This window comes from Channa argus, chromosome 10 (genome assembly GCF_033026475.1).
Source record: "Channa argus isolate prfri chromosome 10, Channa argus male v1.0, whole genome shotgun sequence".
NCBI classification, from domain to species: Eukaryota; Metazoa; Chordata; class Actinopteri; order Anabantiformes; family Channidae; genus Channa; species Channa argus.
The window spans coordinates 17,376,046-17,398,816 of NC_090206.1; the positions used below are offsets into that span (position 1 = coordinate 17,376,046).

At 38.4% G+C, this 22,771-nt stretch overlaps 2 protein-coding genes across 3 annotated transcripts; one reads left to right on the forward strand and one right to left on the reverse strand.

The window, feature by feature from the left end:
• Nucleotides 1-2: 2 nt before the first annotated feature.
• slc9a6a (solute carrier family 9 member A6a) lies at nt 3-13,296 on the reverse strand. Its single transcript, XM_067519238.1, has 16 exons — nt 12,867-13,296; nt 11,945-12,144; nt 11,069-11,146; nt 10,828-10,904; nt 10,514-10,626; nt 9,411-9,516; nt 7,637-7,778; nt 6,938-7,043; nt 6,524-6,612; nt 5,876-5,989; nt 5,506-5,617; nt 5,147-5,300; nt 4,765-4,795; nt 4,577-4,662; nt 3,662-3,767; nt 3-3,444 (listed from the first exon to the last, which is right to left on the reverse strand). Exons 1-16 carry the CDS (start codon nt 13,156-13,158, stop codon nt 3,178-3,180), a joined length of 2,073 nt encoding a protein of 690 aa, XP_067375339.1. The 5' UTR covers nt 13,159-13,296; the 3' UTR covers nt 3-3,177.
• A 792-nt stretch (nt 13,297-14,088) lies between these two features.
• taf7 (TAF7 RNA polymerase II, TATA box binding protein (TBP)-associated factor) lies at nt 14,089-22,648 on the forward strand. 2 transcript variants are annotated; one of them, XM_067519253.1, is made up of 13 exons: nt 14,089-14,293; nt 15,659-15,735; nt 15,826-15,904; nt 16,167-16,300; nt 16,637-16,757; nt 16,903-16,961; nt 17,427-17,499; nt 18,160-18,273; nt 19,405-19,599; nt 21,176-21,288; nt 21,837-21,896; nt 22,282-22,371; nt 22,402-22,648. In XM_067519253.1, exons 1-12 carry the CDS (start codon nt 14,275-14,277, stop codon nt 22,324-22,326), a joined length of 1,089 nt encoding a protein of 362 aa, XP_067375354.1. In that variant the 5' UTR covers nt 14,089-14,274; the 3' UTR covers nt 22,327-22,371; nt 22,402-22,648. The 2 variants fall into 2 exon arrangements, with proteins under 2 accessions (XP_067375354.1, XP_067375352.1); XM_067519251.1 differs by having other exon boundaries at nt 22,282-22,648.
• The last annotated feature ends 123 nt before the right edge of the window (nt 22,649-22,771 follow it).

The window sequence follows — 22,771 nt, forward strand, 5'->3', positions numbered from 1 at the left end:
GGTAAATGTGGCAGCTTTTAATCAAAAGCACAAGCTTCTGTTTATTGACAGATGCACGCACAGGAATAGGTGAGAGTATTTTTACACAGATGTAAACAGTCAGTACCTGCAACACAGAGGAGACGTCCCCCCCATCCTCTACCTTACAGACACACACACACACACACACACACACACACACACACACACACACACACTTTGCAGAATAAAGACGAGTGGACTGTCTGAAAACACAGAGCACAGCAGGCCTCTTTGGTCAGCTACTTCAGACAAAAGTTCCAATAATCAAAGCCAATCACATTTCACCTTTCAGAGAAACAGGGAGAACACACACTGACAGAGCAGTAGGCAAAAACCAGAACCTATAGGAGCTTTTGTGGATTCACATTTTTTTGTATCAGTCAACAGTGACACACTGCTTGTGTGTGTGTGTGTATATTTTTTGCCCAATAACCATCAGCGGAGGGTGAACGATTCATGCTCTGTAAAGTCATGGCAACCGCATTCAAACATTTGTTGCATACATACAAAGATCCTGAATGGTGATAAGATGGAACAACAGAATGAAATTAGTGCTACTGCAATGTGGAAATGATCTTTACAAAGTAATATCAACCAACTTCACTTCTGATACCACTGACATTTCCACAACCTTCCAAAGTAAATAATATAAAAGCAACTATTAGATAAAACAAGCATCATAGCAAAAACAATAAAACTGAAAAACATTCTTAGAAAATGAGTGCAAATCACTTCATTGTTCCCCTTCTATAAAATATAATTCAAAAACACAAATGAAAAGTATAAAACAGTGGAAAGAATGAATCATTTCCTGGATAATGTGGTGTCAGGAGGCATGCCTGAATTAAAAAAAAAAACAAAGAATAAATGTGAACACTTTTAATTAGAAGTTCCTGCACAGCAGAAGATCACCGTGGAAGGAAGAGAGCTTTCTCAAAGCCTGCTCTTCCTTCCACTTCTGTATCATCCTCTACACATAAGACAAACACCCAAACACAAGCACTGCTTTCTCTATGCATTTTTCCTTCAAACTACTTTTAAGTAATTATCACCCTCATGCATCCATTTTGCATACACCTATTTTATTTCTCCTGTGGCCCACTAAAAAGGCCAAACCACAAAGTCGTTGTGTTCAACTAAGTCACAGAGTGTTTTCTGGCATCTCTCCACATCAACACAGTGTTGCCATGGTGACGTCCTATCAACGCTTCCTGTTAAACCAGATTAATAGCTGCTTTACTGTGCACCCGTAGTTCACAAATACTTCTGTTATTCTTTTACACCCACCAAAACAGCCTTCGCAGTGTACTACACACTGAAATAAAACTTCAAGTTATATGTAACACAATCCACCATAGTACCCTTTTTACTGACTTAATGCTTTAAAAAAGCCTGTTTGCCTTCTAAACTATTAACCCTCAACCCTAATGAGGACAGCAGAGAGAAAAAACATCCACCATCTCATACGATATTGCTGTTCTACTTTGGCAGTTCTCCTAATGAAGAACTGCCACAGTACAAACATAAATATCGGCTCATATTTGGGACAAACTAATTTCACAAATTACCAGGTCTTTCGTGTTTTAATGACCTATTTTATGACGTTTCTTGTATAAAATCAGAAACAGCTATTTGATTAATCTGCTGGTCAACTGTCAAAAAAACCCAAAACTATTTCAATAACAGTATTATCGTAAATATTTTCTAGCTAAATTGCTCCAAATGTAAATTCAACCTGACAAATGTAACATATATGTTGTAAGTTGTTTCCCACAGTTGTGAATATATCTATATGTTTTCCACTGGTCTGACAAAATGAAACATTCACATGTCAACGTAAGATGTAGGAAATTAAGGTGCGCAAAAGCATTAAAGAAATAGTTGGCAGATTAATTAATATGAACATAATGGTTGGTGATTGAGAGAAAATACAGAAACAGTTCACTTTCTGGCCAAATTATTCATCACAAAAATCACATGTGTGCTTACCTAGAAGATTGAATTCAAAGTCTAAACATTGATGCACAATTGTATAAAACGTGTGCACAAAGCTAAATGCGTATGAAAAGTGTGATTCAGCTCGAAGTATCTAACGTGCGCTGTTGCACAAAGGATACAAAACACTTTAATGTCATCTGCATGTTAAATTGCAGGACATAAATGGCACTAAGCTTTCTTCATTTGGATCTCAACAGCCCTTCTTTCTACTGTGAGTGACATCAGCTTCTAAAATAAGGTGTAAAGTCCCTCTCGATGTCACAGTCAAAGGTCATTGGGAGAGATCCACAACTTTCAATGCATCAGTGGCATCACATTGTTAACACACTATTTACAAGCGAATAGCACAAACTGACAGCCCAAACACCCACTGAGTATATTGCTACCTTGTGGACAGAGGTGTATTTTTTAAAAATATTTTTAACTCTTTTTATACAAAGGTAAACTACAACCACATGACTACCCATTCTGAACTGGCTCCGCTTCCCAGAGCTAATCCACTGTGGGTTGCCAGGCTTAAAACTACAATTCCCAGGCACTTGATTGTAACCAAATGTACAGTGAAGTAGTCCACTGGGTCAGCATGCCTCTGATGCACAGAGAAAAGGCAGCAACATTCAAGGTCAGACCCATAACACAAAAGCACTCAGCCTCCCATACAATGAAAACAACAAGCATCCTCAGCATGCATGTCAAAGTTATACTACTCTTGTGATATTTTGTACAGGGACAAATTAGCTAGTGGTTGGTACTTGCAATTACACTAACGCATGCTTCTAATCTGTGCAATGCTACAGTAAGTAACTGACACACCAATGTAGGCCAAACTAAGAGGAACCAACTTGAAAACCAAAGTGAAAAAAAAAAGCTGCAAATAAATATGACTATATTACAGTTATGGCAGATGACATAAAAGTGTGGAAAGGAACCAAACGATTATGAGGTAGAGAAAGTGATATGCCATTAGGGGAACTGAGAAAATCTAGCTGTGTGAAGAAATGTGTGAAAAAAGCAAGAGGAGAGAGTCAGGGTACAAGAGCAAGAGGGAAAAATGTGGAAGAGAGAAATCAGTCAGGTACTACTATTTTGCTCAATGGCTCGGTTCAGTTTCAGAGTCAGAATTGGACGGTTTTCTGGGTCTGCCCTGAAGGAACATCTTTACATCCGCAAGCGGGGGCGGGGGTCTGTGAAGGGCGGCTCTGAGTCATCCATAGGTAGCACCAGGCGTGTGCCCCTCATCACCAGCTCGTGATCTCCATACGTTAACTCTCTGTCCAAGTCATCAGAGGTGGCGCCCCCAAACGCTGGACTGCTGCTGGTGTGAGCACCTGTGGCGTCTGTATTGACCGTGATGTCGCCATAGGTCAGGTTGATATCATCTGTCAGAATGAGGTCAGAGTCGTCATCCCTCAGCTGTCCCTCATTCTGGGGGAAGATGTAAAACAGACAAAACAACAGATGTAACTTTAATACTCCATAACCACTTTTTCTAATAAAAAGTGACGGGCTGGTGCTTATTCTGTTTCGCTAATCTTCCCGGATTCACCAAAATAACTTATTTTTCCCCAGTTGTTAATAAAATAGAAAAACCTAACAATCAGTTGGGTCAAAAATATATGAAACATATGAAACAGCATCTGACCTCATAAGCCTGAGGACTTGTGAGAAAGCGGGCCAGGGGGCCGCAACAGGGAGGAAGTGTGGCTGTGAGAGGAGGGCCACTGTGAGTCAGGATGGGCTTCAGGTAGCTGGGGAGGGAGCTCAAGTCAAGGACACTTTACACAAAAAACCAGCACTGAACCTCTTATTATAGACAGCAAACAGTCCGTATGATTAATGAAAAGCATAAACATCATTTTTGTTCAAGGCAAACGGGCAAAAGGATCAAAATAAAAGTTATCACTTTCCTTAGACAGGGCTATTAAATAGCTATTCAAGTCTACTTGTACAGGAATTCCTAAACCTGGACATCAGGAAGCACTGGCCTGCCTACCTCCCCACTGCTGAACACTGAGATCAGGTGTGTTTAGTCAATCAGAAGTTGGAAGATAGCAATTTGCTTTGTCTTTCCCCACCCCACCCTCATCTAAGATGGTATGTTCTTCTGACTGAACACAACTGATCCAGGTGTTCGGCAGTGGGTAGTGCAGAGAGCTCGAACCAAGACCAGGGTTGGTCTTCCCTACTAATATGTACTAATATGCATGTGGCTCCCCCTGCTGTCGGACACAATGAACTACAGAAGCCACTCCACAACTATAATGTTTGACACCACTAGTGAGGATAATATAAATAATTTTTTTTTTACTGTATTAGCATGTTTTTAAAATTACCGAGCTTGTAAATTATTTTCTTAGTTTATTGTTAAAATTTCTTCTATTGTACTAATCTTAAGTTTCTATCAGAGGTGTAGCATTTTTAGAGGCCTGCCATGTGTGTATTTGTCACATTATGAGAAAAAATATCAAACTGTAAACACACACACACGTGAGCAAAGAGATGCTTTTTTCCTGAATGCATGACATTCATAAACAAACATTTAATCACAAAAGGATACTTGTGGTCAAAGTTGTACCAAATTCTGAAAAGCCAGACACTTTCTTGTTTGGTGCTTATTCTCTCTGAACCTTCAGCCATACTCATCTAGAATTTAACAAAAGGTAATGTTTTAGGCGTTTTGTTATACTTGGTATGTGTATATCAGTTACATTATAGTAATAACTTTTCCTCAAAGGCCACACTCACAGAGTTATCTTGATCAGAGTCTACACCCACTCTGTAAAAAAGAAAAAACACAAGTAATCAGTCTGAGTAAACAACTGTAGTTGTGAAGCATGTTTCCCCCATTTTACAAGTTCCTGAACAGCAAGGCTGGATAAAAAGGTGGGAGTACACTATATAAATAAACATCAAGCATTACACAGAACACTGCCAAAGGTTATACTGAATTATTGGATAATTCCTGAGGTTGTAACCTGTAACAGTTCAGAGTCTTGACAATAAGAGACAAGCAATAAAAAGTCCATCTTCATCACTAATCTCAACTGTCCTGATTTGACAAACAGCAACGTTTAGGTAACAGATTTAACAGATTTAACAGATTTAACAGGGTGAGAAGTGGACGTACCGTATGTGCAGGCAGGACAGCATTTGTGTGGTGCCACCTCCACAAATCCAAACAGTGAAGAATACAACAAGCAGTGTTGTAGAAAACATCATCTTTCGGGCATATGTGGCCGTGTCCCTGATGGACAGTGCAAAGGTCATTGCACCGCGCAGCCCTATAAATGTGGAGAATGTTATAGTCAAACAAGGGCACATGTCCAAAAAGGGACAATTCTGATCATCTCGGTTTATCTGCATTTGTTATCTTCAAATCTACTCACTGTGGAGTGAAATAACTTGTTAATGTTCCATCAACACAAGGTGGATAATCCTAGGCTTAGAGGTTATTGTGCATGATAAACATCTCTGTTTACCACTAACCTGCAAACATCATCATGTGCTGGAAGTTTGATCTGATTTTGTTGCGTCGACCCAGATTAAGAAGGAAGGACAGAGGGTAAATGTTGGCGGCTCTCCCCAGGAACACTGCCAGCTAGTTAGGACTGAGGTTAAGTAGAGGACAACAAAATAAAACTGAGATCTAGTGACCCCCTTCACCTATCAGACATGCTTATTTTCTACCCCGCGTAAAGAATGGCTGTTTCCATCTTGGTGGTTGCTGTAAAAGGTCACAAAAGGGTGGGATGGGGGGATACTGAAGGAATATTCTGATAGAAAAAATGTGTGAGAAAATAGACAATGCTGTGACCAGGCTTTGTGTGCGACAATAAGTTCCACCTGCAAAAGATACAAAAGCTCCAACGATGAACATGGGGTTAAAGATGTGGCTCTGGAAGGTAAACAGCGTCAGACCCATGTAGGAGAAAATGAAGTTCTCTGCCAGGAAATTCAGCAGCTCAAACAACTGCAACACAGGAAAAACAACATCAACTGGCGCAGATAACGCCAGGATAGAGGAGAAAATTGCAGGTACCAAGGGAGTTAGACAACTCATTTGTGTGGCTTTGACTGCAATCAGACTTTCAAATATAATTAAAGCTTTAGTTGATGTCTAATTGTACTTATTTTGTTTTATTGCATTTGAAAGGAAAAACATTTTTCCTTACTCAAATCAAGATGTTTCTTTCTATTCAAATATTTATAGCATTGTCTCCGTGTGTGGATTGATTAAAAAGCTGGGTGCAGTAAGTATTGTGTAACTTCTAAAATCAACATTGAAAGTGGCTAAACAAAATGTCACCTGCTTTGCTAACAAACCTAAACCATTTTAAAGCTTGTAAACAGACAACTTTATCGCTTACATGACATTTACACTTATTTAGTGCACCAATTGCCAGCTTCTAACTTTTACTAATTTCAAAATAAACACACTGTTAAGTTGAAACATTTAAAAGAAAAAGCTGAATGAGCATTGCATTTGTTGTATTCCAGGTCTGACCTGTTTGGTCCTTTCCTGGGACTCAGGGGACAGGTTGTTGTAGGTGTAGTGGGCCTGTGTGATTCCACAGAAAAGCACTGCTACCACGCCTACAACACAGCAGAACGGACAAGGACAGAGCCATTCCAAAAATCCACACTGGTTACCAAAAACACGGTGCATTAACAATAGAAGCATGCTATCTGTCTGGTCTGTCTAGTCATTACAGGAACTTTTCTTTTCCACCTTCCTGTGCTGCCACTAGCTGGGATGTGGGGCAGAAAGCTGAAACAGTGTCTGAATCGGTATTAATAATTAAACATTCAAACTAATTGAAATAAGATCGTTCTAATTGTATGGCAACAAATTCAAATACAATATAGCTTCACATCTGCTATATTTGAATGGGCATGTTAGTGTGTGAGTGTGTGTTACCTGTGAAGCCACAGGCCTCAGCCAGCAGGAATGTGCTCCAAGACATGAGGAAGAACAGAGCCGTCTCCAACAGCTGGAAGTCCCTCAGTTTGGTGAACTTGGTCACGTACAGGTACAGTTAAAGAGTGATAACCACATACTGCAAAAATATCATTTCTGCCATTTCCATTCGATCAGGGTGCCAAATATGTTGATCTCGATTTACCGGCCGATCGCAAAGGTAGTGTGGGTAGATCGCATGGAATTAACATCTGTCCTCACTATGAAATTTGTCACTTGATTGATGTACAGGGCAGCCAGTCTGACATCTGACCTTTTCTGACACATGGGTCAACCCACATGGATACAACGGCACCAAGTGCTGCTAAACTCTATGCAAGCTAGCAAGCAGCTACTGTCCGGACTATGCATCCATGGCTGATTTTATTCAGTGCGAGTCTTTAGAGTAAGGTAATGACAAAAAATGTACAGAGTTGTATGTGTAATATCGGTTCATGTAGTTATGCAAGCTACACCAACATATATTGTGCATATAAAGAGAGTAGATCATTTTGACTGGGTCATTTTATAAGTAGCTTACAAACCAAAAAAGTGTTTACAAAGCATTTAAAAAGTAACAGCAGAGGGGATTATTTAAATTATAAATCTGTAAATAAAAATGGTTTTCCTATAGAAATAATGACACAATAGAAAGGATATAAGAGCAGTCACAACTCCAGTGGCCACTCCAAGAGCAAAGGAGCCACTGAAAACTCCAAGGAACATGCCAAAAGACTTCAGTAAGGCCATGGCCTCAAAGGTGTGACTGTTGTCTCCTTCTGGCTGGTACGCTACTATAGAACTGATGTAACAAAACATTCCACCATTTAATGGCAACTCTTGATGCTGTACATGTACAGAAAATGTAAAGCAGGTAAAACATAAGGCAAATAACCATTAACAGAAGGTTTGTACTTAACAAGTTACTTTGCAACTTATTAAGCTGAAGCTAAAACCTGCATTAAGAAAATGTAGCCGGCATTTGTAGATTATAGTGAAACTGCCCTAAGCCTATTGTAAAAAGTCTTATCAGACAAACATTATACAATCTACCACTATACTTGGTGTGTTTGTATAGGACACATTTATAAAAATATTTCAGTTGTGCCTCTGTTGCATAAGAGGCTTTTACAGCAAATGCTCATTTATACTGAAGGACTTAAAATAAAGAGAAACGTAGAGTAACGCAAATGCCAGAGGCCCGAGACAAACGAGCTCAGAGTTAATACTTAACTTATACATCATGAAAAACATAACCAATATCTAATTGGAGATTTCCGCAGTGCATTTCCAGTTAGATTGTGATTTCTTGCAAGGGACACATGGGTGGACAAACAAATAATAAAAATGCAAAACGTTATGTTAAAATGTAAAAATCAAAAAACAATGTAAAAAATGTAAGAGAGACTGCAGTTTCATCAAAGAGTGGACACCTCATCCACCTTTTTTCCAAATGAAGGAGAATTAAAATGTTTTGCGAGTAAAACAAGAAAAATCAGGCTACATAGCTTATCCCATCATCAAATAGAATTTAGTCCAAATATAAGATAATTCAAATGGTTTGAGATTGTTTATACTGTCCAAAGGCAGTAAGGCAACATACTGATATCTAGCACAGCTACCATGCACACAGTTATTCTTTTCATGAGAGGAAAAAAGTACTAAAAATGTATTAAAATGAGTACACTAACTATCCCAATAAAATTGTACTCATAAGGACAGGACATCAAACTTGGTTAAATAGCTCTAGAAAACTTTTTCATAGAAAAGTTATTTAACATTTTGCAGGATAGCGCTCAACATGTTAAACCAATCCTAAAAATGACTTTTCCAAAAATTTGTTAAGGAAGCTTTGCAATAAAATATAATGAAAGCACCACGGCCAATTTCCAAATATAAGTTTCAAATACTACTTGAACCAAGTGTGACTATGAAAACAGAGTGATTTACCTTCTCCATTCACAGTCCTCCACACTCACCAAACAAATCACCAGGCATTTCGTCTGTATGATTTCCTGGCATCCTGCCCTTTCCTTAGCATTTGTCCACTCAACCAATAAATGAATACATAAATAAATAAAAACATATGAAAAAATAATGAAATGTTCTACATCATCATTGTAAAAACAAATGGCTGGTGATTTGTCATGTTTGTCACTGCAAAGGTACACAATGCCATGCTCTACTTAGTCCACCTATTCACTGGGTTGGTCAGAGCCTCTCCACAGGGACCAGCCCTTCCACACTGCCTGCTATTATAATTTACAATTCTGCGAAAATAATAAACAATCCCAGGAGAGTGTTACCTCAGGGGGACCATCCCATGTTTAACATCAAAATAATGAGAATCTGATAAAGTCACCAAACGTGCAAATTCACTGTTTGCCATAGATGCAGACTCATGGTTTGTGTGTGAGGTGGCATAAAGACTTACGAAGACAGGACTATGGCCACGGCATCATTGAGCACACTCTCTCCAAACAACAATGCGTACAGATCCACATCTACCTGCAGCTCATTGAAGATGGCCAGAACCGTGACTGTGAAACAGAGAAAAACTGCTATTACTCCACACTTTACAACTGGTAAAAGGAATGTGCACTTATTAAGGTGAATCTAACTATATCATTATTACTCCTTTTCTTTCTCCTGTATGTGTGAATGCTCTGCTTGGATTTTGTCTGAATATTCAAACTGTAATCCATTATGTATTCTGTACAAATTACAATACAAACTGCATCCTCTACATGTATGTCAATCCAGGAAGAGCAATACTTCCTCAATCACTCCTACTAGAGTTTTTACTTATCCTATTTGAGGGTTGATGGACACAGGGTATCATATGTTTTACAGATTGTTAAGCCTTGTGAGGCACATTTGTGACATCCATTTGTGGCATTATCTATTCATCCATTACTTAACTGTTTTTCCTTTGGCCTGGTTAGCACATTTGGAAAAAAGACAGCCATTCACACTCACATTCACACCCACGGGCAATTTAGAATCACTATTTAACCTAACTGCATGTCTTTGGACTGTGGGAGGAAACCTGAAAACCCACACAAACTCCAGAATACGCCAATTCCACGTGGAAAGGCCAGCAGTAGCGCAGCACTAACCAATCCACCACTGTGCTGCCCAGCATTAGGATAAAAATTAGAAAAAGGTTTTGTTTTCTGGGCTTTTAATAAACCTGCTGCACCACAGGTTTTTGTATCAACTGTGTATCCAGGTTCCATTTTAGTTACCCTTTGTCTTGTAGTAAAAACAACTGATTATCAAAGATACAACCAAAACATGAGAAAAACAGAAGTAGACATGATTGTATTTCTACAATGCTTTGTCTTTTTCCAGTGTGAATGTAGTGCATTCTTAAAATAATATTATACTTAGTCTATTTTAAGAAACTTGTTTGTTCCTGTCCGCAGTTTGCAAAAATATTAATTTCAAGCTGTGAGCAATTCAAGAAAAAGTGAACACAATTTATGATCAGCATAAACTGTAAACAGGAACATATTAGGAGATAAACATACATACCAGGGTCTGTGGCAGACACAATAGCTCCAAAAAACAGACAATCAGTGAAGAAAAACTCTCCACCCAACTGTCCCACTTGTTTCATTAACATCACACAGCCGTACATCAGCAACCTGACGGGGGAAAAGTGGTTTAGCACATGACCATACCAGGCACTTTAATGGGAGCATGGAGACTTTAAAACCACAGTAACTGACATTTATCAATTTTGCTCGGAAAAAGTCTTTGGTGCATACTCTGGTTGCAACATAGACGTGTTTAATCAAAGAGGTTTTTTTCGTTGTGTTTTTCTAATGGCAGAGGAAAATCCTTACCCAATTACAAAACAGGAAATGACTGTCCCCAGAAAGGCATAAGCCAGGATAGATCCCATGTTACGGAAAAAGTGTCTCTGAAAGACAAAACAACATATCTCATAATCATTCATCTAAACACTGACTCTTCACTAAATGTATCAATTTTTTGACTTTCTAAGGATCAAAACAAATAAATGTATTGCCGTATTTGACAACTTTTCATTAAGGAGTAGAAAGACCGTTTGAAATACTACTTTACCCTTTTCAAGCTGTAGCCAGCATGGAAGATGATAGGTGGTAGAAGAATATTGAAGAAAACTTCAGGGTCAAAGGTGACCTAAGTCATGCAGAAAGACAGAATTATATTACAGTTGTTACCGTTAAGAATGAAACAAAATAATTGCAAGATAAAAGTGTTTCATAAATGACAGCTTCCATGATGACAATTTAAAAAAAGTTGTTAAACACTAAAATGAAAATTATAGATCTAGAACTGTGCTATAATTAAAGTGTCTATATGTCGTTTTGTTTGTGTGACTGTTTATTTGATTTCACCTTGGGTGTTTAAGTAACCTGCGCAATCCACTTACAATGTTCTTACTTACAGCCTGTGTAGCAGTTTGTTTACTTGTCCCTTGTGTGCTGAGTATGATTTCTTCAACAATCCAGCATGTAATTTCTGTGCTATTTGGCCGACAACTTTAAAGTCCCAAAGGTTAGAAATGCACACCACACAACATTTGACCACAGCATAAAAAGTAAAAGAACCTTGGCCAAAGGATGTCAGTGCATCATGTTTAATAAAGTTGTTTTGCAATGTGATTATATATGTCTCTGTGTGGCTGAGCGTGGCTGAGCATGGCTTCCTACTAAAACTAATAACCCATTTTTTGCAAATGTCCTTTATCAGGCTTTATATTGCATAACTTGATAATGTAGTTCTATAAATAGAAGCAATATTTAAAGTACAGAATAGAGATAATTACTTTTTTATCAAATAACCAAATAATAAAAAAAAATCATAAGTGTAAAAAAGATATAAGATAGATATATTGCAATGTTAAAATGAAAGAAATTCAACTTCTGGTGACCAGACATCTAAAAGTCTGCCTGAAAATAACATGACTGTCTCTACCTTGCGCAGCATCTCATTATCTTGTACATCATTCACTTGATTGGGATTAATCTCCCCTTTCAGGGTGTACTCGTAGAATTTGCCGCTGACATTGATCAACAGAGTGGCAGGACTGGCATTAACTAGGCAGCTCAGTGTGACGTTGCTAATGTCTCGAGGAACATGGATGCCGTAGCGTAAGATCACACCAACAATTAGTCCTGAGAAAAAAATGTGAAAGAGAGGCAAAACAAAAGAGATATAAATGAGGAGAGCTGGTTAATAAAAGCATTTCATGGTTGCAACAAGGAGGCCAAAATAGATAAAGTATTGTCACTATTGTTATTAGTAACTAAAACACCTACCCCAGATAACTTTAAAACTGGTAGAATATAGATAAAAGCTAAGAAGTACTCATTACACAGAATACTGCCCATTATTATTGGGTTATAATTATTGATGTATTAATGTATATATTACTTTGATGTTTTTGCCATTTTGTGCATTTAAATGTTTACAGTAAAAGACGCCGTCTGTACGTGAGACTATAAATTGCACAAATCCCCTTATGCACAATACTTGAGTAAATGTACTTTCCAGCAGGCTATAAGTGAAGAGACCTGTCCTGTCAGGGGTAGGAAGGATAAGCATGAGTGACAGAGTAGTGACTCTCCTGCTTGGATTTTTTTTTTCAAGACCAAGCGGGGTGCATATTTTAAGAGTTTATACTATCGTCACAAGCTTGTTACCATGCAGCACAAACCCAGAACAGTGATGCCTACGTTAAATGTGGTAAATTGCGCTACAGCCTATAGTAATTTACTGTCACAGGTTTAGAGTATGAAGCCAACTGCTAACATGCAATCATTTCAAATCTAATAAACTTCACAGATTGATAGTAATGGCACTGGTGACGTCTCCCAGTCACGCTGGAGCAGCTCACCATAAATCATCGCCAGTCCAGTTTCGTGAAGAAACCTAAACCGCCGGTGTTTGAACAACCAGATGGTTAAGATGGTCAGGGTGAGGAGCAGGATGAAGATGAGCAGGTCTGCGCTGTCCTGCCTGTGGCTCTCCTCAGCCTTTTTCTCTGTAACGATATTCTCCATGGCACTGTCCTCCTGAGGCGATGATGCTCGGCAGACACAGACGCACACAGACAGACTCACTAGCAGCAGCAGCCACAGCGTCCTTGTTGCCCTCCAAGCACTGTTGACAGTCACTTTGAACACCATTTCGGCTGGTCAAAGGTATAATTCTGCAGTGTCGTCGTGAATAAGAGTAAAAATTGCGCAAATATAACTCGTGAACTGGAAGAGTAGTCAGCAGAAATACGACAGCAACAGAGGAATTGATTCCGGCCCGGAAGTGGAAACAAACAATTCCAGAAATTCTTATTTCAATATAAAAGCAGAGTAGTATGTTATTGAGGATTTCAGTAAACTATAATGGGTAAATCCCAGCGTAAGACATTGTGTGTAATTGATCAGCAGTTTAAAAGAACAAGGGCAATTTTTCACGGAATACTTGTATTGTTACTTATAATAGTTTTTACTTGGGAATCTTATTATGAAATCTCCGACGTTCACCCTTCTGAACAGACAGGTGGATAGCTAGAAAACCGCTCATTTCAGTCACATATTCGCCAACTTCGCGCTGATAATACAACTTGTATTACAATTACAATATAATGATATTTCACTAATAAATTTGTAGGAATTACAAATATTCCAATCTTGTCCGTTTTTTAACAGTGTTTTTATTTTTTAATCCGCATTTTGTAACAACAGACATAGTGTTACTATGCAAAGATATAACAACACAACCGCATATTTCTCAAGATAGATAGTTGTGAAGATAATTTTTTCAAATTATTATTTTTTGGAGTCATTTCGAGTTTTTACTCGTCAGCATAACAAGGTTCCTGATAAAATACGGAAATTAAAGTAACAGTAAAGATAATAGGGAATAAATAAAAGCTAGAGTACATATTTCCTTTAAATTAATGCTGTTTGTTAATAAATAACGAAAGCGTCCATATTTTACCATATTGCATTTTTTAAGGCTATTTATTTGTTGTATTATTGGATTTTAATTCGATGTTAAGGCATTTACTGACGTGTCGAGGTGACGTAGAGGCGAAAAAAAAATCCGAGGATAACCTGAACATTGCATGAGTCCACGCCATGCGCGGGGTTGTCTTTGTAGTAACTGTGTTTATGTCGTTTAGCTGAGCTGTGCCGAATTTTTATCAGCGTCGTACTTTTTGACTATTGTCTCCTACTATGTTATTTTTTTTAGCCATTTGAACACATTCATCCAGCTGCACCGTTCAAACTACAAAAACAAAGATGACGTCTAAACTGAAAGGTAACGTTAATGCCACATAAAAACTTAGCTTACCTGCTAAGCTAACCACGGCTAACATTCTCTTTTGTAACGCTGCTATTAAAACGAATTAACAATAGTTATATTAACGTTGCACGGTTACAAGAATTGGGTCCTTCAAGATGTGTCCATTTACGTTCGTCAAAGTTTATAACTGCAGCGGTTTCATTTTAAGACAGCTACCTCTCAGATGGCTAACGTTAACAACCGGTTTCTCTGAAAGCTTGTTTACCGGCTATGAAAAAACCAAAGGTTGTTACTAATCCGTAGACAGTCGCCTCATCATCCGGCTAAATGGCATCCTAATTTGTTAAATAATTAGAAACAATGTACCGTTATATTTGATTGTTTTTCCCATCCTGATAATGGTTGGACCGCCATATTTGTTTGGATTTGGAAACAGTCTACTGGCAAAGCGAAGTTCGTAAATATTTTTGTATCGTTATGTTAACTAGATTATTTATCATGAACTAAATATTATTTTTCATTTTATTCTATTAGTATATGGATAATTCATATATATCTTTGCAACAACAGTAATTGCAGTCCTGTGATCTTCTGTGTCAATGAATCATCGCCAGTGGATTTATTTTAAGAGAAACCGGCAGCTATTATAACCACATAATTTTCCTCAAATGCTGATGGCAGTAATATTGCTAATCCAATAATTTCTATAAGCAAAAAACTTATTGTCATTTATTATAAGATTTAATGTAATCGAATTGAATGTTGTTGTGAATCTTAATGGAAGGTAAAGACTGAAATGAATACTTGTGATTAATGCTTATAGTAGTAGTAGTAAATGTTAGCTTAGTGATGATGGTTGACGAGGTTGTGACATGTCACCATAGGGAATTATAAGGCAGCCTTGAACATATGATAACCAAAATATAATATAATAAATCTTAAAAACTTTCCAACAGTGCAGATGACTTTAAATATGCAGTCTATGCATTACCAAAGAATTAATACATAAAAGTTCGAAGGAGACAATAACTAATTTTATATATATATCTCGATGATATATATATACACACACACATACATACATAGTACAAGTACATACAAGTTGCTGTGGACTGAAAATTCACTCTAGTCCCTTAATAGAAACATTGGTGTTAGTATGTTCTTTAATGCAGTTAGAAGATGTTACCGATAGGATGTTTAGTTAAGTATAGGGCACAGCAATCAAATCAGAGAATAAATGGGTCCAAAAACAAAACTTTTCGAGATCTCCCTTAATGCATTGTTTCTTGCTGGACTGTAGTACATTGAAGTTCAGTACAGTGGTAGGCAACAGGGAGGATGTTTTACCAATATGTTCATGTTGATGTGTTTTATTTCTAGTTGGGAAGGTTGGCTCCAAGAATAAGGAAGATGCCCCGTATGAGTTGGAGAGCCAGTTTGTCCTAAGGCTTCCTTTGGTGAGACAGTTGCACATCCTGAAACTAATTACTTCTATGAAATTCAGTGTGCTTATTTTCTTAAGCCTATTCATCTTTTTTCTTTGACAGGAGTATGCCTCAACTGTAAGAAGGATTGCCCAGTCTGGCAGCATGAACATGAAGGACAGACTCACCATTGAGTTGCACCGTAAGGTTCATCGCAGTACTGCTGTTTATGTCTGACCAGTGTGCCATTACTGTTCAAACATCAATTTCATTCGAGTTAATAGCCCTTCCTATATAAAAACTGTTTTTCACAAAAGTTTTCCTTATAAAACCAGGGCAGAATTTTAATATTTGTGAATTTGCATATTTCTATAGCGATACAGAAATTTTTAGTCTTTACAGTGACTTCAGTGCCATAATGCTCCTGAATGTATAACATTACAATTAAAGTCCTTTATTTGTAGCTGATGGTCGTCATGGAATCGTGAGGGTAGACCGCGTCCCTTTGGCCTGCAAACTAGTGGATCTACCCTGCATGATTGAGTCTTTAAAAACGGTGGACAAAAAGACATTTTATAAGACCGCTGATGTCTGCCAGGTAAAATTTATTGATTGGCATTAAATTATAGTTAGAAATATTTTTGTTGTACATGTTTAGCATGATAAAAGTGTACAAACTTTTTCCAGGGAGAGCAGCAATTTGGTGTCAAGTTTCAAAATTTAACATTTATTGGTTACATTTCTTCTTTTCAAAAATAAATACATATTTGTTGTTTAGGCTGTATCTTGTAAATAGAGTATTTTTTGCATAACATTTTTCTAACATAGAAAATCTTTCATTTTTTGTTGTTAGTTAATATAATATGGTAGTACAACATCAATATTTACCAGAACGCAGAGTGAAATACTGTTCACTTTTGCATCTGTGGGTTAGATGCTGGTATGTACACTAGATGGAGACCTCTACCCTCCTTTAGAGGAGCCAACTGGCACTGACCCTAAGACCAAGAAGAAGGACAAAGACAAGGACAAGAAATTTGTTTGGAACCATGGCAGTAAGTAATCACAATAAAGTTCTTTTTTGTTGCTTTTACTTTTTCCTGCTGAAAACATGGGACATCAGCTGTTCAGGAAGCACATGTTGGCCTTGGCAGCTGATTGAGCATTTTACTTTAATAATCCTGTTATTTTGACCTACAGTCACCTGCCCTCTAAAGAACACACGGAAGAGAAGATTTAGGAAGACTGCAAAAAAGAAGGTTTTGACATCTCCATTTTCCCTTCAGCACTCTCCTCCCCTTTCCCATCAGTCTCTAATGATGCATGTGTTTTTTAGGCATTTACATTTCATAAAATAGGAACTGTGGTTAAAAGTAAGATTTACATATAAATAAAGTCTTGCCATCTTAGTTTGCCCCAAAAGCATGCAAGAAAGCAATTTTGCTATTGCTTTGATCAAAGTAAAAGCAAGTGTGCTTCAGCACTACACTTCTACTTTGTCTTTTGAATAAATCTTCTTCAAGGATGCAGAGCTGAGCCGTATTGATATGGCCCCTTCTGTTTTTAATCGCTAATGTGCTTTCTGGCAAGTGGCCATCTGCCACTACTTGTGTGTGTGTGTGTGTGTGTGTGTGTCAGTCTGTAAGAGAGAGAAAGTGAGTGTGAGAGATGCTGCTACACAACATGTAACCCAATCTCTCTCTCTCTCTCTCTATCTCTCTCAGTACATTGAATCCCCTGATGTGGAAAAGGAAGTGAAGAGATTGCTGAGCACAGATGCTGATGCTGTCAGCGTCCGTATCTTTTATACAAATATTCTGCATGTTTGTTACAATGCCCAGAATTACGTTAAGAGTTTATATAAACGAGCACTGTAGAAATACAATACTTGTTTAATGGTATTGTGCAACTTAAAATTAGAATTAAGTGGGAATTATTAACCTCTTATTTAGTCTTTTTGGGACAAACATGATCTCATTCTAATTTAATGTCCCAAGCAGGTTGACTTTAGGCCAGAGTGGGTGTGCTGATTCCTGTCTAGCTCACCTCACTTGACTCTATCTAATGCCTTTGTGAGAGAGATGCACTTTGCAAAGAGGCTATTAGTGCTCTAATGAAACTCTAAACTTGCCTGACAGAATAGGAGCACAGCAGGGCTGCTTTGAGTGGCTGCTTGCTGTGTGTTAATTGAGATGGACTGTTCATTATCATTGCTTAGTTGGTCACAGTGAAGCCAGGTTCTAATTATAGTTTTGGTGTTTGCATCCACACATCACATATTAATGAATGTTAAAGTTAAGGCAGTTCCTGTGGAGTATCGCTCTGTTTTTACCCTTCAAGTGGACTTCAAAGAACGTACGTTTATAGAACGTACGTTTTTGAAAAATTGAATCTTTAATCTAGAACTTTTAAGAGGACCCTATTGAGGATGTCTTGACCTTAACCCATGATTTTCAGGATGGGAAGTAATAGCAGAAGATGAGTCCAAAGAAGCAGACCAGCATGGCTCTCTGGCTAACCTGGACTCCTCACCAGGCACCTCTGGACACAAGATGGGTCATGGATCCTCTGGTAGGAGAAACATGTTCATTCTTCATTCATTTGTATATTGTGCTGTATAAGATAAGCAGTGCATCATCAGTGTGCCAGTTTCTACACTCAATTAGAACATTATTAAATTCTAAACATGTTAGGAAGTTAACCAACATGTTCCTGCATATACACTAACCAGCCACAAACTTAATACTGGCAGTTTGAATGTCATGGAGGGCAGTGGTCAGCAAAGCCACTCTTAGCAGTCTTCAGCTACACAGCCCCATACCCACCAAACTGGGATACACTCTGGTAGAAGTACACATACTCAAGTAACAGTGCAAGAATTGGCCTAAAAAAATCTCCACTACAAGTACCACTTCAAATCTTTTACTTGGCACAACCTGGCCAAGTATAGCATGGCAAAACATGTACGGTGATTTATAAAAATGTGGGTCAAACATCACCGTTGACAAAGGTGGAGTTGATTCAAACCACTGACAGGTGGTCAACCCATAATAAATCGATACTTGAATCAGTTCATAGTACTAAAAAAAATAATAAATTTGTATATTAAAACGACCAGGTTGTATTAATATTGTGATGTATTGGTCAGCATCTACAAAGGAAATTAACAGTGCCAGTTTGAATGGCAAATAAACAAGGCAGGTACTTTGAAAAGGCACAGAAAGCTCTTGTGAATGACCTAATTGTTGCGCAGTGCCTTTTTATATGCTCTCCTCCTTTCACAAATAAAGGGTCTTTCCTAAGTTTTGAACCTTCCCACAACCCCTGTCACCTCAATAGCCTATGCTCTAATAATATGAAATTGAAACACAATACATCAAAATATTATTTACTCTTTGGCCTTGACATGACTATGACCACACAGTAAGAGCTTCTCACTGTGTGAGTGTCCCATGCAACAATCCAGAATTGCATGGATGTTGCATGTTAGAGCGTACAAAATGCTGTTCACAACATCAAGAGCATGCTAGGTACAGTACATACAACCAGTACCTGCTTTATTTCATACACCACCATACAGAATCTTAACATCTTCCATTTGCACTAGACTGTTGTCTCCGTGACCCACATTAAACCCAGATAAATTAGTGTTCAAACGTTCCACTCTCTCACTCCTTGTTTCCTTGTTTATTGCATTGCCAGCCCAGCGTGACGAACTGAGGGAGATTTTTAATGACATCAGCAGCTCTAGTGAGGATGAGGAGGACGAAGGGGACCGACACGAGGACGAGGACTTGAATATCATGGACACAGAGGATGATCTGGTCCGACAGCTCCAAGACAAACTCAACGAGTCTGATTCTGGGCATAATGAAAGTGACAGAAACAACCACATAGGTGAGATATACGTATGTGTGTCTGTATGTACGTATGTATTTACCTCTCAAGGTTGTATGCAAATTTAACTGGTTTTGATAAATATTTGTGATCGTAGCCTACTGAAGTGATGAACATGTAGCTTTTATAAAATTATGAATTTCATGCTGTTGTCAAATAATCCAAATATTTGCTGGTTCATTCTGTGTTTATTTTGTGCTTTTCTCTTTTGTCTATAACATAAATTTAATCTCTAGGTTAACTGTGTTTCTCTCTGGGAAATGATGATCAGATTTATTAATATTGAAAATAATACCTAGTTCTGACTGATTGGCATTGGATTTGTCATCAACTTCACTCACTTTAGTTCATGAATTCAATTCATGAATGCAACATTTCATGAATCAAGCACACAGAGAAACTAAAATAATTGATCCCAGATGTAAGTTCACGTAGTAGTGAGGTACAGCACATCTATTGTCTTAACACATACTGGAAATCATGTATGTTGCACTGGAATTCTGCTGTCTGTCCATGCTGTGCTTACAACTTGCATTCATACCTCAATGTATTGTAGTTGCTGATTATCTCAGCCACCTAACTCAACATATGAACAGTCTTTCATTTTTCAATTGTAGCATTCATGTTTGAGAACTTGCTATGCTTCTTTCAGCACAGACTTGGACACTAGACATGAAATAAAATTAAACTCAGTTCAGACACTTGTCAAAGCTGTCGTCAAGCCAGGTGTCTGAAAGTCTAACAAGAGCTGAGGTTTCTGGTCAGACATCACACACGGTTATTTGAGTAGCTCTATTTTTAGTTAAATACACTTGCTATGTCCTCGCCCACAGAAATGCACACACTGACAGCACTCAGCTCCCCTGCCCAACAGCTACTCAGACAGGTGTTGTGGCTCAGTATGCAGCTCTGATAGCTGTCCAGTCTGACAGCTCAATGTCCTTTATCTACATACATGGAGCTGTCAGTCAGGAACACTATTGGTCAGCTCCACTGTATCAGCCCAGCAGAGCTGATCTCGATGTATTAAAGCCTGGCCGAGGATGTTTCTGGCAGCTGTGCAAGAGCTATAATGAATGGGTCTACATGGACTTCTCTTTACTTGATTTTTGCACATTAGATGTACTATATCAGAGGAGGCTGTTAGGGGGAAGCAGAGGATTGGTACAGTTAGTTTGGAAGGTAGTTGATGGTAAGGGAGCCACAGCTTGTCATGCGGCACTATTACTTTGCTTGCATTTAATGAGAATCCTCTGTGAAGCCTAGAACACACTGATTTAGTGGTGTTATTTAGCACTTGGCCTGCTGGCTCACATCCCTTTTTAAATGGATTTGTTCTCATTAACTGCAATTTATTGAACAAAAATGGAAACATCCATGTGTTTCACCTGTATGAGGTGCATATCTAGTCCACCTGCTTTTTGAATGCAGTGCCACTCTCAAGTGATGTGATGTCCTCATTTCATTAAAGCTTTTCCTGTCTAGTCCTTTTTAGTTGCAGAGTTATATGCAATGTTGTTTTGAGCATTTTCTTTATGTTTTCCTTAACACATGAATGTCTTGACATCTTTTACAGTTATGGAGTATCAAGTGCAAATCAACAACGTTAAGGCTAAGCTTCAGGACACCCGTGCCCGAAAGAAGCAGCAGGAGGAGCTCATCATGAAAGTGGAAAACCAGGCCCTTAAAGTAATCAGTGAAAACACACACTGCTTTTTTTTTCCGTTCAAAATCTAGGTCTGGATGTATGGAAACAAGCATGCAGATGAGTTCAGATGCAGAAGTCTTGATGCAGCATAAATTCTTACAGTGATGTGACAGAAACAGCTGATTACACACAATGTTGGAGGCCTTTTTGTTAAACTATAAATATTACATTACTTCTGTCAGCCCTTTATTATATAAGCATGGCCATGTGCCAAAAATGGCACAAAATGCTGTTCTGCCGAGCACTCTTTAGGGAAGAGTCTACAATAGAACATAAGCGGACATGGTCCTTTTTTTTTCACTCTCTTTGCCCCGTGTTTTGGGGCCGTCACAGCCCCATCTCCAGTCGTTATTATCACAGTCTCAGGGAAAAGGTCAGCTGTCTCTGACTGGCATTCCAAGTGGCCTTTCTGTCAGAGAAGAGATAGTGACATGAGCAGCCCAGGCAGACACATTTAAAGCCATCACAATTTAATGAGGCCCAGCATGTCGACTTGAACAAATCTTGTTTGTCTCTCTCCTCCTCTTAGAACCGTTTCCAAGCCCTGTTGGATGAGATTATTCAGCAGGAGGAGCGGGAGATGGAGCAGGTAAGAACCTTTTCGTAAATGCTGAGGATCAGTGCTCACTGTGAGCTCTCTACAGCTTTCAGCACTTTGCATGATTTATCTTGTATGAATGTCAAATACCATGTTAGCAGATTGCGCTTGTCATCCTTTTTAAACCCAACAGTTTTTATCCATAATACAAAAATTCTAATTGAATTGTGAAATTTAAAATAATCTGCTGCTAGAAGGGTCCTGTTTTAAATGTATGGCATAGTGGCCACCCCACTGTCTTGGCTTGTTGTTTGTATTGACAAATGAAGGCAGCAAATTCATGTGAAATGACATGTTAATCATCATCCACTTACCCTCCAATTATACCCTGGGGCTGTCGGGCATCAATCATGTCTTCCATTTTCTGCTCCAACAGCTGGCCTCGCTGCAGGAGCAGCTGGACTCACTGGTAGAGAAGTGACCACCAGGGGGCAGCCTATTGTCATCTTCAGCCACGTACACACACACACACACACACACACACACACACACACATATACACATCATGAGGAGGAAGAAGAGAACCTTCATCCAAGGAAGTCTTTATTAGCTGACTTGCTGTGTCATACTCTTCTGGTTTTCATTTTCACACATTATGGGGTTCGCTTCAAGAGGGTGAATATTGTTTGTTTTCTTTGTCAACTTGAATTGAACTGATTTTTTTTTTTTTAGTTAAGCTTAACATTGTTGTCCTGCATTAACTGTATAAAAAATAAATACAGCGATGCAGTGTGACACTTTCACTGTTATTGCATAGAGTCATGGATGTACACATGTAAGCTTAGTGAAGTCAAACGGTCAAACAAGTCATCAGTGATATATTGCAGTCTAAAGGTGAAGGTCACTTTCATTGATAATTTTTGTGC

What these genes read in the sequence shown, in the direction of transcription:
- taf7 (XM_067519251.1), top strand. An exon ending in AGACCGCTGATGTCTGCCAG is followed by an intron (nt 16,301 to 16,636) that starts GTAAAATTTATT and finishes TCTGTGGGTTAG; the next exon opens with ATGCTGGTATGTACACTAGA. An exon ending in TGCTGATGCTGTCAGCGTCC is followed by an intron (nt 17,500 to 18,159) that starts GTATCTTTTATA and finishes CATGATTTTCAG; the next exon opens with GATGGGAAGTAATAGCAGAA.
- slc9a6a (XM_067519238.1), bottom strand. Translation starts at nt 13,158, where the DNA reads ATGGTGTTCAAAGTGACTGTCAACAGTGCTTGGAGGGCAACAAGGACG. An exon ending in ATAATGAGATGCTGCGCAAG is followed by an intron (nt 11,147 to 11,944) that starts GTAGAGACAGTC and finishes TGCATGACTTAG; the next exon opens with GTCACCTTTGACCCTGAAGT. An exon ending in TGAGGCCTGTGGCTTCACAG is followed by an intron (nt 6,613 to 6,937) that starts GTAACACACACT and finishes GCTGTGTTGTAG; the next exon opens with GCGTGGTAGCAGTGCTTTTC.